Source organism: Mastomys coucha, unplaced genomic scaffold (genome assembly GCF_008632895.1).
Source record: "Mastomys coucha isolate ucsf_1 unplaced genomic scaffold, UCSF_Mcou_1 pScaffold23, whole genome shotgun sequence".
Taxonomy (NCBI): Eukaryota; Metazoa; Chordata; class Mammalia; order Rodentia; family Muridae; genus Mastomys; species Mastomys coucha.
In genome coordinates, this window is record NW_022196906.1 from 99,743,594 (window position 1) to 99,758,024 (window position 14,431).

A 14,431-nucleotide genomic window follows, 5' to 3' on the forward strand; every position below is an offset into this window, starting at 1 on the left:
CTCTCTCTCACACACACACACACACACACACACACACAGGTGCTTATACACATGAACATATACACATGCCATATGCTATACACAAAAACATTTTTTTAACAAGCCCCTGGGATCTTCCCTGACTTCCTCTGGAGAGTGACTGCTATCATATTTTAAGAAAGTTCTCTCGGCTAGCCGGGCAGTGGTGGCGCACGCCTTTAATCCCAGCACTTGGGAAGCAGAGGCAGGTGGATCTCTGAGTTTGAGGCCAGCCTGGTCTACAGAGTGAGTTGCAAGACAGCCAGGACTACACAGAGGAAACCCCATCTCGAGAAAAACAAACAAAAACAAAAAAACAAAAAACAAAAAGTTCTCAGCTACTGGAAATATTAATAATTTTTCCTGTACACATTTTCCACAGCCCACATTTTGTAGTAAGTGCGACTTCTCTTTGAAATGAGTTGCATGTGGGAGAAGGCCATAGACAAAGCCTCTCATAACAGATCTGGATGTAATAAAGAGCCTTTCCTAGAAGACTTAGCGCAGTCTCCTCGCTTCCATGGCAGACAGCATTTTTGCCGCCAACATAGTGAAGTAATTACTGGGACGGATGCTGGAGCCACTGGGTAAAAGACTGTTGGAGAACAGGACACTTACAGTCCTGGAGAAATGTCATTCCTCAATGATTTAGTCATTAGAAAGGAGAGAAAATATATTCACAGCAGAGAGAACTGGTGAACATGGGCTCAGTAGAGTGGTCGAATCTAGCATCACCAAAAACAAGTCAAACTCCCGAATCGCATTACTAAGTCGTCTGTTTTAAAAAATGATTAGTCTGTGTCTACATATGGAAAAAGATCCAGACGAGTGCTATGGGGCAGGGGGTGGGGGGCTGTGTTCAGCAAAAGAATTGGTCAGGAATCTCAATGTCATTTAAACAAACAAGCAACAGGGTGACTGCCGTAACTAAGGAAAACTAAAAAGGGCAAGATGTTCTGACGACGGACGACAACAAAGACAGGGGTAAAGAACAACTCAGGAGTGACAGAGTGGCCATTCTAATACTTCACCTCAGGTAGTCTTGAACCAGTGAAACACATCTTACTTGGCAAGCTGGTATTGCAAAATTCAGGGGTCACTGCTATAATACCGCCAATGGCCTTTCTCCCCAACAGTCACCACAGCACCTGGGGGCCGCTGTGAAAGCCGACCATCAATGTGCTTCCCCTAAAATGAGCATGCTGACATTTAACCCCAGTGTTCAGGGATCAGGCACACAGCCTCTAGGAGGTGGTCTGGGCCACGAGGATGGAATTGGTGTGATGTGCCCCAGCCCTCTCCTTGCGAGGTGACAGCCAGGAAGGCAATGCATGAAGTTGGTTGGAACTGGGCCCTCGTCACACCAAGACTTCCGGTGCCTTGGTCTCTGGCTTCCAAGACAACAGAGCTGTAAAAAAGTAAGTGTGTAATACAACCTGTCAACAGTATTCTGTTACAGTAGCCCAAACTAAGACATGGGAAAGTACGAAACTGTGAACATGGGCTGGATGTGAGAAAAGAATACTATTTATCTGTGGCACACGCAACAGAAATGTACTCAGCAGGGTGTGTGTGTGTGCGTGTGTAGCACAGATACATACATGTATATATATGTAACAAATAAAGACACTTGAGAGAGGGATGGGTGTAGGAGAGCTTTGAAGGAGGGTAGCTGGGAAAGACTGAGGGGAGGAAAGGGATGGGGAAGTGATATAATTCTATTTCAATTTTATAAACTTAAAAAGAAAGCAATATTGTATAAACACTATGTTTCTTTAGTGTAAAGTCTCTGTCATGTCAATATAAAGTTGTTTCCTTTTTTCTTAAATTCTGCCTGTTGGATATTATGGTAATGTGTTATAATGCCTTTAATTAATCTTCAAGTGGCTCAAGAAAACATCACACATACACACAGACACATATTGATACACATGTTCATACAAACGTACACTCTCATGCACATGAATAGAAAGCAGATATGGTGATGGTTACAGTTTAATCCTACAACTATTTTTTTTCCCTGTAGATCTAGACTTTTGCAAAATAAGAAACACTGTGAGTTCTTCATGGGCCATGTCAATAACTCAGAATGCGAAGGGAATGTAATACGTACATTCTGTATTATAGAAAGGGATTTTTTTTCCATACAAATTTGGTCTCAGGTTGAATACACTCATGTAAACCTGGGGTTTTTTTTTTTTCACTTACTACTGTGGCAGGAATGTCTTCCACATGGAGAAACAGTGGTCCAGCTAATGACGTGGAGTACTTGCCTGACATCAAAAGCTCCCAGTTTTAATTCCCAGCAGAAAGAAAAGGGGCAGGGAGAGAGAGAAGGAGAGGGGCAGAAATTATGTGGAAAACCAAGCATGGCAGCTCATGCCTGTAATTCCAGAACTTAGAAGGCCAGGGCAGGAAGGTAGGCGATGAGACCCTGGGCTACATAGTAAGACTGTATCAAATCACCAACAAAAACTGTTCTTGTTACGTTTCACTGCCCAACACTACTGCACCATGTGAAAGCAAGCGTGTATGAGAGTCATCTTTGATTATTAGATTCTGACTGTTCTATCTTTTACCTTTTTTTGAGACAGGAACTCATATATACAGCCTGAGTGACCTAGAACTCACTGTGGAGCCAAGGATGACCTTCAGCTTCGAGTCCTCCAACCTCCAAGGTGCTGGGCTTACAGACGTGTACCACCAAGCCCAGTTTATACATACTGGGTCTGTGCATTGCTAGCCAAGCACTCTACCAACTGAGCCGCAGTCCCAGTCTAATTTTTAGGTATTTTTAAAATCACTACAATAATAATAGTTGGAGCTAAGTCTTTCTATTGTTCCATGATCAGCTTTAAAGAAGATACTCAATGTCAACCCCTGGCCCCCACATGCACAGGAATTTCTCTGTCTCTGTCCCTCTTATCTGTGTGTGTGTGTGTGTGTGTGTGTGTGTCTGTCTGTCTGTCTGTCTGTCTGTCTGTCTTTGTCCCTGTGTCTGTGTGTGTCTCTCTCCCTCTCCCTCTCCCTCTCCCTCTCTCTCTGAGATTGCTTTTACACTCCTGACATGCACAATCAGTTCTCCACTCCTTCCCACACTAGTATGTAATACAATTTCTCTGCTTTGTTGGAAACACTATTTCATGGAGGAATTTTCCAGACTTAACTGTGACACTGATCCCAGGGCCTCTCAGAAATAATAGCAAGGAAATATCGCCCCCTGGCGGTCAATCTTCTAATCGTGGGCAGAATCTAATCAAGCATGGCTTATGTAAAGGAGTAATTTACTATCATCTAAGTCTATTCAAAGGATATTCACTAACACCCTTCTCTGAGCCCAGCATAGGAAGAGAAACCACAAGAAACACAAAATTCAACCAGACACGGCACAATCTGAAACAGTTACAATTTCCATTCCACACACAAGAGTGGAGTCAAGGTTAACAGGCTAAAGTCAAAGATGGCGACCTTTGGAAGCTGTGGCCCTGAGGTTCTCACTACAGCTGTGCTGCTGTGGTGGCCACCACACTGAACAGTGTGTTCAGAAACCTGGATTCCCTCCTAGCAGCACGCCATGAGCATTCTATGGCTATGCTGCGTTCATGACATTTCTCACCATGACAACCAATGACTCACAGAAACCAGAGGGTTAATCTACCCATCTTCCAGATGAGGACCCCGAGGCCTAGGAGTTAAGGATTGGTTCTTCTATGTGTGCTTAGCTCAGCCCCAGGGAGCAGCCATTCACAGGGCTCTCTGATCTCAACTCACTGAGCAGAAACAACTCAATGCTCTTTGTGCAATGAAACCCTAACTAATGACAGGGTGAAACAATTTTCCCACACAGTGACATGAAAATGACCTTGTCCCAAGCTGAATTCCACTCAGGACCCGGACATACATAATATGGATTCTAGCTAGCCACAATCTAAGGAGGAAAACTGATGCCCTGTGGTTTTGTCAAAGGATCCAAAATAGGAATTCAAAGAAAAGCAAGCTTCCCCTCCAGTTGCCGATATTTGCTATCCAGACCTCATGCCCAGAAACTGGGAATGATGAGACTTGAGGACTGGGACACTCATTATCTTAGGCAAGTTTCAGAATCATGCATTTTAATGTCTGAGACATAAAAATCTAAAACTGGCTCCTGAGACATTAGCATCGGTTGAGCTGACAAGTCTCTTTTTTTTCCTCTATTGCCTTCCACTGTGATGGCCCCAGTGTTCAGAACTAGACAGACATCTCGTCTTTACAACTGTCTACCACCCAATCTGCACCAGTCAGCTCCAGCTATGATAGAAAGCAAGGCAGCTGCATAATGACTTTAAATCAACACAGCATCCCAGGAGCGAGGAAACTCACAACAGAGAAGAGTCCAGACCTCCCTGGGTTAGGCTTTCATTTTGGAAAAGAACCTAAAGACTGAAGAGGTTTAAGGTCACTTTAAAAACATTACTAGCATGCAGCAACAAGGGGGCAGGGACTTGTGTAGGAAAAAAGAAATGGTAAAGGCAAGAACTCAAGGGATTAGGAAGTAAGGGGAGGTTGGCAGTCAGGGCTCCTGTCTCTGTGGAAGATGGGAATCCTGTGGCTTTGCCCCACCTCCTATGGGGATTCAGCCAATGGGGATTCAGCCAATGGGGATTCAATCAATGGGGATTTAGCCAAAAGTCCAAGTGTTCTGAAAGAGCGTGTAGTCATCCCTGCATGGAACTCCAACCATCTTACCTGATGTCCACGTCTTCCCTTTTCTCCCTTGGGGCCTCGGATGAAATTATCAATTCCAGGATCCCCCTGAGAAAACAAAAGGTGGTTTTCCTCAAACTGACAGCAAAAGACAAAAAGAAAGAAAAAGGGAAAGGCAGAGACAAAAGGAAGAGCGGTTTTAAGGGAAAGGAGGAAGGGCTGGAGAGCTGGCTTAGAGGCAGAATAAGCACATAGCATGGGCAAGGCTCTAAATTCTATTTGTATCACAGGTGAGAAGGGAGAAGAGGGCGGGGCAGGGAGGAGGGGGATCAAGGAGGACCCTTTCCATTGTCCAGACCTATTTACTCAATAATCCCAGAGGCTGAACCCAGTTAAAGTCCCAACTCTTTCCACACCCAGCTCTGTAAGGCGCTTTCACCCTCAGACCTCCAGCTTGTTTCAGTGTAGTAAAAACAGACTGGATAGCTGCCTCCTTAGCCAACACCAGATCGTTCTCAGCCTCTGCACGGCTCTCAGGACAGAGGAATTAAGGCAGAAGAGAATCCACAGCTATCACTCACAGGATCTCCCCTCAGCCCAGGCTCCCCACGAGGTCCAGCTGGTCCAGGCAGACCTGTCAAGCCCTTAAATTACAAATAAAAAAAGAAAAAAGAAAAATGAATCACATCATAAAATCACTCCATGCTTAAAAGGAAAGTAGAAAAGGGGGAATGGGAGACCAGGATTTAAGGGCAGTCCTTGAAGCTTAAAATATTCACAGTCACATTATGGTATGGTTTCTGCAAATCCTCCCTCTGCTGGGCCCTGCAGGAGCATCATCACATCACCACTCTCACATCTCAGGAAGTCATTCTTCTGCACGCAATAGGATCTCAAGAACTAATTCTGCTGCACACAGTAGGACCCAGGCCTCCTCACTGTCTCAGCCCTTGGTCTTTTCACCCCTCCCTGATGCCCTATAAAGAATCACATGGGAGGAAGCAGGAGTGGGTCACATGGGGGGGGGACTTTACCCACCATGCACCTTGATAGGGTTAGCAGAGTTCACAGGTGGAGAAGAGGCACGATTGTTGATACATACCGCAGCATTTAGGAGGGTAAGGCACGATCTTATTAAAATGTTCAATAAAGAGCTGGGTACGGAGTATCTGGCTTATCGTACTTGTTCCTAGGTCCTGTCCAACTCCCACTTGGTGCTGCCAGAGTCATCCCCCACACCTGTAGCCTCCCTTACCCAGAAACAGCCAATAGTTCCTAATGACTAAGTGGGAAGAAAAACTAAAGCCATAAAAAAAAAAAAAAATGTGTTGAATTGAACCTTGGCTTTCAGGACATTCTTCCTAGCCTTTATGTCTTCTTGTGATTTTTCCTGACTAGGAATACCCTGTTTTGGTGTTCTTCTCCCATCTGCTCTCACAGAGGTCTGGAAAAAAAAAAGTACCCAATTTCCTATGGTCCCTGGAATTCTGAGGTCTCCTCTCTCCCTCCGTCTCTGCTCATATGCCTCAGTCCCAGTGGTAGCCATCTTGGCCTCTTGGTCCTTTGTCCTTTACACATCAGCGCATCCTGGATGCAGTGGCCAGTCCCCACCTGTCATTTCTCTAGCCGTACATTCGCTTCAGTGACGATCTTATATCTACTTTCACGATCTCTTGACCAGTGTCTGCCTCTCCCCCAGGAAAGCCAGTCCTGAAATCCAGAGCCACATCTCTTTTTACCTTCCATTCTAAATTATGTCTGGGTTCCAACAGGCTCAGTTGATACTAATGATTGGCCAAATAAAGGGGAAAGACCCTGTGTGCTTTCTCATTTGTGTCCCAGTAACACTTTATTTATACCATGGCATGTCCTTTATCATGGCACATCTTGTACTACAGTCTTTGCATAAACTGTATAGATTATTAGCCCTTTGTTAGCCATAGCCATGGACTTATTTATTGTTGAATCACTCCCCATGGATAGCAAAATGCCATCAATGGTAGGAGGCACCTGATGGATATTTATTGAATTTATTTCAATTTAACTGAAACACAAAGTTTTTGTGTTAGGGATGCATGGTGTCCCCCACTGTCTCCAAACTATGACCCACAAAGTTCTAGTTTTTAGTTGGACCTTCTAGTTGGAAAGTAAACCTTAATAAAGAGATGCACTTTTGGTTCACTCCTCTGTTTCCCTATCAGGAAGCTGATCCACAGCACTGATCATGCACCCCAGAAAGAAAAGCACTACCTTAATTCCACCCAGAGTACAAACGATGACTTGCAAATCATGTAACCTCCTATGTAAACCTAGCAATCAGTAGACGTTGACTCTAAGTCTGTGTTGAGATGGCTCCTCTAGCCAAGTTGGAATCTATGCTCAATTAGTAATGTCTGCCATGGGCACAGAATGGGAGAGTTAAAGTACATGCAACAGGTATCTCCCTTCACCTGTACAGAACTAAATCTAAGACTGGAAACAGAAAGTAGTCACCACCAAAGACACAAAGAAGAGAGAGATGCCTATAAACAGCCATAGTGGAGGGTTGTGTAGCTACTACTCCTGACTGAAACATTTCATCTTAGAGGAAGGCTACCTTAGATTCAGGAAGTAAACAACTCACAAGTCTCAGGAAATTCCTGAAATATCCAAGACTCACAAGACCTCCCCAAAGTTAAAGAATGGTGGAGAGAGGAGGTGCTCTGACATCCAGAGACCCTGCCAGAGGAGACTCTGTAACCTGACCTATCCAGCTGTCTGCAAGTCATGCATGGAGTTGCAGGGCTGCAATCTCTGTGAGTCATCACCATCTGTGGAAGGCCTTTCGGTAATACAGTTTCTTCTGAGTCATGAATAGCTCAGAAGCAACCTTTCACCCAGACATTTGTAAGTAACCCCAATAAACTCATCATTTCACTACGCAGGACTCTGAAAGAACCATTACTTTGGTCTGTCCTTGGTTTGCTATCTGGGGTAAGGAGGCATTGGTTCACGCCTCCCCAGGAAAAGTCTCCCATAACATCAGAGAAACCATCATGAGAAAGAAGGGAAGGGAACCAGACAATAAAAAAACATGTCAGTGTTCAAATGAGCTCTGAGGACAGAATCATGGAAAAGGCATGCGTGGGGGAGGGGCAGCACCAACATCAGCAAACACACAGGGCCAGGTAAGCATGAGGAATGTTCTAGAGGCAGAGCTAGTATAGTTTGGCTGGGAGGGAGGCTAAAGGGTCATGGTGGGAGACTATGTCATCAGTGACAGGGACCCATGAAAAGCTTATGAGCCACAGAGTAACCCGCTCACAGTACAAAGCACAAGGGTTAAGTCCTACGTTCATGCAACCCAGTTCACAATCCACCCTTCAGGTCCCGAGTAAAGCTTTCAAAGGGTCATCTAACATGACCTGCCTTTCACACTCAGACTCAAACAAAACCAGTAGATGATTCCCTCCCACCACTTAAACCTGCTGGTGTCTGATGATGATAATGACGATCAGAAAGATGACAGAGAGGGACTGAAGAGATAGCTCAGCGATTAAGAGCACTCACTGCTCTTCCGAAGGTCCTGAGTTCAAATCCCAACAACCGCACGGTGGCTCATAACCATCCGTAATAAGATCTGACGCCCTTTTCTGGTGCGTCTGAAGACAGACAGCTACAGTGGACTTACAAAGAATAATAAAGAAATCTTTCTATGACAGAGAAAAACACCCTTATTTTTTCTTTACCCGACTGCCTCTGCTTCCTTTCTCTCCAGACGACCCTGCAGCTCCACGATCGCCCTAGGAAAAGGAAAATAAAATAAACAAGGCATCTTTATCCTATTAGTCACTCTGGAAGCTTTCTTCATGTCCTTTCACATTCTAGTTTTCACAAGAGTGGGAATGTGCATTAGCGCCTTCAGCAAGAGAACAGATCAGGGTCTCAGAGTAACTCTCACGCCAAAAACAATCTCAGTTACCAGATCAGGTACGTTAAGACGACAAATAAAAAGAAATTCTTAGTGTTCTCAATGAAGAAAAAGCAGGTAGCCTTTTAAGAGAATCAAACAGAACTTCTTGAACTGGAAAAAAAATAAGTGGATTTAAAAGTCTACTGGCATGTTAAATCGCAGCGTAAAAGCGAGTGAAGTCAGAAATAGTAAATTAGAAACCAAAGCTTAAGAACATAAATCTCTGTGTTTTATCCATGGTCTTAGGCGACCCCTGAGGAAAAGCTGTTCAACCCCCAAAGGGGTTGCAACCCACAGGTTGAGAACCGCTGGAACAGGGTAAACGGATGCTATGCTTTGTGTCTCGCACATCTCTTGACGTCTAAGTGCTGCATCTTGACCCCGGTGTGCTGGTGCAGGGACATGCTATGGACCTTTAAGAGGTGGGGCCTGGTGGGAGGACCTCAGGCCACCAGATTGAGCCCTAGAAGGGAACCATGGGACCCCAGTCCTTTCTTCTTTTTCTCCTTCTTCCCAATCATGAAGTGAATAGACCTCTCCACCATACACTCCCCACCATCGTCTTCGGGGACTCCCCCACCCAGGGCTTAGGAGAAAGAGGGCTACCCTACCACTGATTTGAATCTTAAAATCATGAACGAAAGAAAATGAGCCTTTTCTCTCTATGCAAATCACCTTGGATATCTCATTATGTGACAGGAAGCTGATGAATACAATGCCGAAGCTAAAAACTTCAGTAGGGTAATTTTCTAAGGATTTTCTAAGATCTGGGCAAGGCATAAATAGATCCAAAAGCTTAACAGGTTCCAAGCAGAATAAATAAAACGAAACCTACACCCGGAGACATCTTATTGAAACTGTCAAAACTAACAGCAATGGGGAATTTTTTGTGCAACCTGATATATATTTTTGAAATGCTGCTTGCTGAGAGATAATTATTTTGACAGCTTCTAAGCAGTAATAATGAAAAAATCTGAGGCAAAAGAAGACAGAAACTAAGAAGGCATTCTCACAGTGCTGAGAAGGGACAACTCTCAAAACAGCATTGTTTACTCGGTGAGTTATCTTTTTTTCTGAAATAGAAAACATAAAATAAAGAGATTGCATAGAAACAAAAGCCAAGGGAGTTTACAATGAGCCTGACTGTCCTTAACAGAAAGCCTGTCAGTTGTTTCTTGTTTTGTTTCATTTCATTTTGTTTCTGTTTTTAAGATACCTACCTATTAAAAGGAAGATACCTGTGATGCTAAGGAAAGTGGGAGTAAAGCTAAGAGAAGGCCAGCTATATAAAACCATTTGAACAAAGCTGGGGCTGGAGAGATGGCTCAGCAGGGAAGTCCTCTTCCACAGGACCCAGGTTTGGTTCCCAGTACCCACGTGGTCCTTTCGATGTAGTTATCAGGAATGCAATGCTCACTTCTGGCCTCCACAGGCACCTTCACACATGGGCATATGTTCACACATACACACAAATATAAACCTTTTTTTTTTAAATGTCTAATTGCTGGGATTCAACAAAATATAAGATAGAAATGAAATCCAGGACCATAACAGGCAGCCTGGGAAGCGGCTGACTGAAGGTAAGGACCCTTATACTGGGTAGATGAGGGCAAACAGCTCAGTTTAAACCCAGCCAAGCATGCATATTAAAAGGACCAATCAGGAGATGCTGTCTTCGTTGTAATAGTATCCATGCCAGACTGAGAGCTGATGAGAGGACTATTTGTGGTGGAGTGAGAGAAGCAAGGGGGAGGGGGAGAGGGAGGTGAATAAAGGACACTGCAAATATGTACAAAGATGAATAATTCTTACATACTAATTTATTTTTTTTAAAGAACCATTAGGTCAATTTTTTTAGATATATTTATTTTATGTATGAGTACACACTGTTGCTCTCTTCAGACACACCAGAAGAGAGCATTAGACCTCATTACAGATGGTTGTGAGCCACCATGTGGTTACTAGGAATTGAACTCAAGACCTCTGGAAGAGCAGTCAGTGCTTTTAACTGCTGAGCCATCTCTCCAGCCCCCTAACTTGAATTCTCTTTAAAAAAAAAAAAAAACAACAACAAAAAAAAAAAACAAAAAAACTTAATACTGTGAACTCTGTGAAATAAAGGATTCTTTTTCACTCCAAGGCTCAGGGAACACTGTAAAGGGGGTGAGGGGGGCGGGACGGATAGACTATGAGAGGCAGAAGACAGTGAGGAGCTCTGTATAAAGCTGTCTCTGGACCCAACACGGCTGTTGCACCATGAACTCATGGTGGCAGCGGCTGCGTGCACAAGACTGGTCTCCTCAACATTCCATCATGCAGTGGAAAGACCACACCCTCCTGAGAAGCCATATGGTTAATGGTTGCTGTGAGGTGCGAATCCTCTCCTTATGGTAGCCACTGGTAAGCTGTTTTTGCTTGCTTGAATAACCCCCACCCATGCTTATGCAGCCAATCCTGACTAAAAGCAGTGCACCACAAACAAAATGACATGAAAATAGGAAGGGGACTCGGAATAAGTGGAGTTCAGTGGAATGGAGGAGATAAGAGAAGATAATGGGGGTATATGATCAAGTACATTGTGTGTGTATGTGTGTGTTAGTGTGTGTTAGTGTGTAAAGGAAAAGTTCTTCTTCAGTCTGGTCTGTCAATGAAAAGATTGAAGTTTTCAATTTTATTTTAATAATCACCCTTGTAAAGTTTTATATAATTTACTTAAAATATTGATGTGAGATGTTTCTCAGAAGGAAGGGGGGAAAGTTTAATGAGTTGAAGGTGGATGGTGAAAAGATCAGGAGCCAGACGTGGTTAATCTCAGCACTCAGGAGGCAGAATCAGGCGGAGCTCTGAGTTCATGGCCAGCTGGGTCTACATAGAAAGTTCCAGGCCAGCCAGGACTACACAGTGAGACGATAGATAGATAGATAGATAGATAGATAGATAGATAGATAGATAGATAGATAGATAGATAGATAGATAGGGAGATAGATAGGGAGATAGATAGATAGATAGATAGATAGATAGATAGATAGATAGATAGATAGATATAAGGATCTATAGATAGATAAGAAGATAGCAAGATAGATTAGCAGGTAAAGTCACTTGTTGCCAATCTTGACTATCTGAATTCAATCCTTAAGACTCACAGATGAAAGAAGAGATGAGTTACTGCAACCTGACCTCTGGCATGTATGCAGTGGCATACACACACACACACACACACACACACACACACACACACACACACACACAAAATAATAATGTGAGTAGTGGGCAGAAAACATAAAGCAAGATAGTTCCATACCTGTTCTCCATCTAAGCCCCCAACACCTTCCTCACCAGGGTTGCCCTGTGGAAAGGAAGGGCAGAAGTTAGAACAGGAAGCAACGAGCCGAGGTGCTTCTGCGAGCAGGGTGCTTCCGGTATGTTGATTTCTTTGCTAGTGTTTCTCTTTCCGCTGACAGAAGAGTACAGAGTTGCTAAAACAATGTTAACACTGTTTCCAGTTACTAAAAAGGAACTATCTGGTCTTCCAATTCCCTCTTACTGCTTTTCCAGACCATTCCAGGCAGAAGTCGGGTCGGGGGAGATACGATAGAAGAGGGGGAAGGAGGAAAAAGAAAGACATGTAAAAAAGGGGGCGGGAGGGGGTAAAAAGGATAAGAAAGGCTCTTGCAACTCAGCACTGAAGATGAGCAAGCCTTTCGCCAAACTGGATGAACTGTTCCGAACGGATATCATATTCTAAACATGGCCCCATGGTCTGGGCCATACCTGTAATCCCAGCACTCAGGAATCTGAAGCTAGAGAATCAAGAGTTCGGCTAGCCTGGGCTACATAGTGAGCCCCTGTCTTAAAACATATGTGTGTGCACAAGCACGCACCCGCACATACATACACACTATCTCTTGAAGAAAAACAATCCGAATTTTGTAAGTCAAACAAAAGCAGTTTCACACCTGTGAACGAGTAGGCTTATTCCTATTGTCCACCCAAGTGAATCAAGTTTAAAGGAACTCTTTTGTAACCCAAGTAAGATTCAATTAGCACATGATACTAAGCACATCAAGATCTTGAATTGGAATTGATGAGACATGTTTGCCAGAGGCTACGGGAAGTGGTAGAAGGTTTCAGAACCCCTGAGTAAGATCAGCCCTCAGACCTTGTCCGTCATATCCCATTGTAAACGCTCCACCATGGTGATGGGTAGGGGGTGGGGCCCGGGGGGGGACACTAAGAGGCTGTGCAATGTGTATTTCTGGAGCAAATGAGTGAACAAATAGATACTTTGATTCTGAATCAGGATTCAAGTTCTTCATTTACTGTGAGGACCGAACTTCATCACCCCTCTTCCGCATGTTACATCCCGTCCCCACACTCCCCACCACACCTTGGACTCCTTTTAGAGCAGCACATGATAGAGATGGAAGTCCAATTACTATAGAGCTATCCAGGCTTAAAAATAATATATGTGACAATCTTTGAGCTTAAATATCTGTCTTCCGAACAGTCACCCACCAGCCATGCAGACCCTAGACAAGCTTTGCTTCCTTGTCTTCAGAATCAGGTATTTCACAGAACAGCAGATGGACTCAGTACTGTGTTTCCCATTAGAATCAGGTATTTCACAGAACAGAGGATGGGCTCAGTGCTGTGTTCCCAATGGAGCTGTTGCCACCCAGGGCAAGAAAAGGGAAGGTGGTCTTACCTTCTCTCCTGAATATCCTTTTTCTCCCTGAAATTACGAAGAAATAAAAATAATTAAGATCCCAAAAGAGTGAAGTTACCATGAAAAAAAATACAAAAACAAAAAACCTGCATGCTTGCATTCACTATAACAATATTCACAATAGCCTAGTTAGGAAATCAGCCTATGGAACCTATCAACGGAGGAATGGGCTTTGGTTCTGTTTGTTTGTTTGTTTTAATGTGATACACAATGGGATGTTATTTAACCACTTTTAACGAAAAAAAAAAAAAGAGAAACATTTGGTCACTTGGAACTGTAAAGCATTGTGCTAAATAAAATAAGCTAGACACACAAAACTAGTAATACATTTATAGTAATGTTTAAAAGTAAAAATAGGCCAGGCTGTGGTGGCACATGCCTTTAATCCCAGCACTTGGGAGGCAGAGGCAGGTGGATTTCTGAGTTCAAGGCCAGCCTGGTCTACAGAGTGAGTTCCAGGACAGCCAGGGCTACACAGAGAAACCCTGTCTCGAAAAAAACAAACAAACAAACGAAAAAAAAAAAGTAAAAATAAAAAATCAGCCCAAATGTAGAATACTGATCACCAGAGGTTGGGGTGGTGATAGGGAAGAGCAGAAAGCAGGGGGAGGGACTTGGGCTGGTGTGCTCTATGTGCAGCTACTGAAAAAGGACTTTATTCACAGATATATATACTCCATACATATTAATCAAACTAAGATAAAAAGGACTGAAGGCTGGGGTACAGCTTGGTGGCAGAGTGCTTGCTTAGCTCGTGTGAGATCATGTGAGGTATAGTTCCAGATAAGAGAGACAGACAGACAGACAGACAGACAGACAGACAGACAGACAGAGAGACAGAGACAGAGAAAGAGAGAGAGAGAGAGAAGGCAGAGACAGAGAGACAGAGAGAAGAGAGAGAATGAGATTAGATCGAGCTTGATGAGCTTTTTAAACCCTTGACTCATTTACAAAGTCAGATTTCCTCGATTGAAGAAAATATACTGATTAGATCAAAATAAATCTCTCTCTCTCTCTCTCTCTCTCTCTCTCTCTCTCTCTCTCTCTCT

The 14,431-nt window shown here is 43.7% G+C and overlaps 1 protein-coding gene across 1 annotated transcript in view; it reads right to left on the reverse strand.

The window, feature by feature from the left end:
* LOC116073354 (collagen alpha-4(VI) chain) overlaps nt 1-14,431 on the reverse strand; it is a 122,577-nt gene that overhangs the window by 58,045 nt on the left and 50,101 nt on the right. The window contains exons 16-20 of the mRNA XM_031345192.1: nt 13,362-13,388; nt 11,958-12,002; nt 8,433-8,486; nt 5,286-5,348; nt 4,747-4,812 (exon numbers count right to left, since the gene is read on the reverse strand). Coding sequence (XP_031201052.1) covers nt 4,747-4,812; nt 5,286-5,348; nt 8,433-8,486; nt 11,958-12,002; nt 13,362-13,388 — 255 coding nt within the window. The remainder of the gene's footprint in view (nt 1-4,746; nt 4,813-5,285; nt 5,349-8,432; nt 8,487-11,957; nt 12,003-13,361; nt 13,389-14,431) is intronic.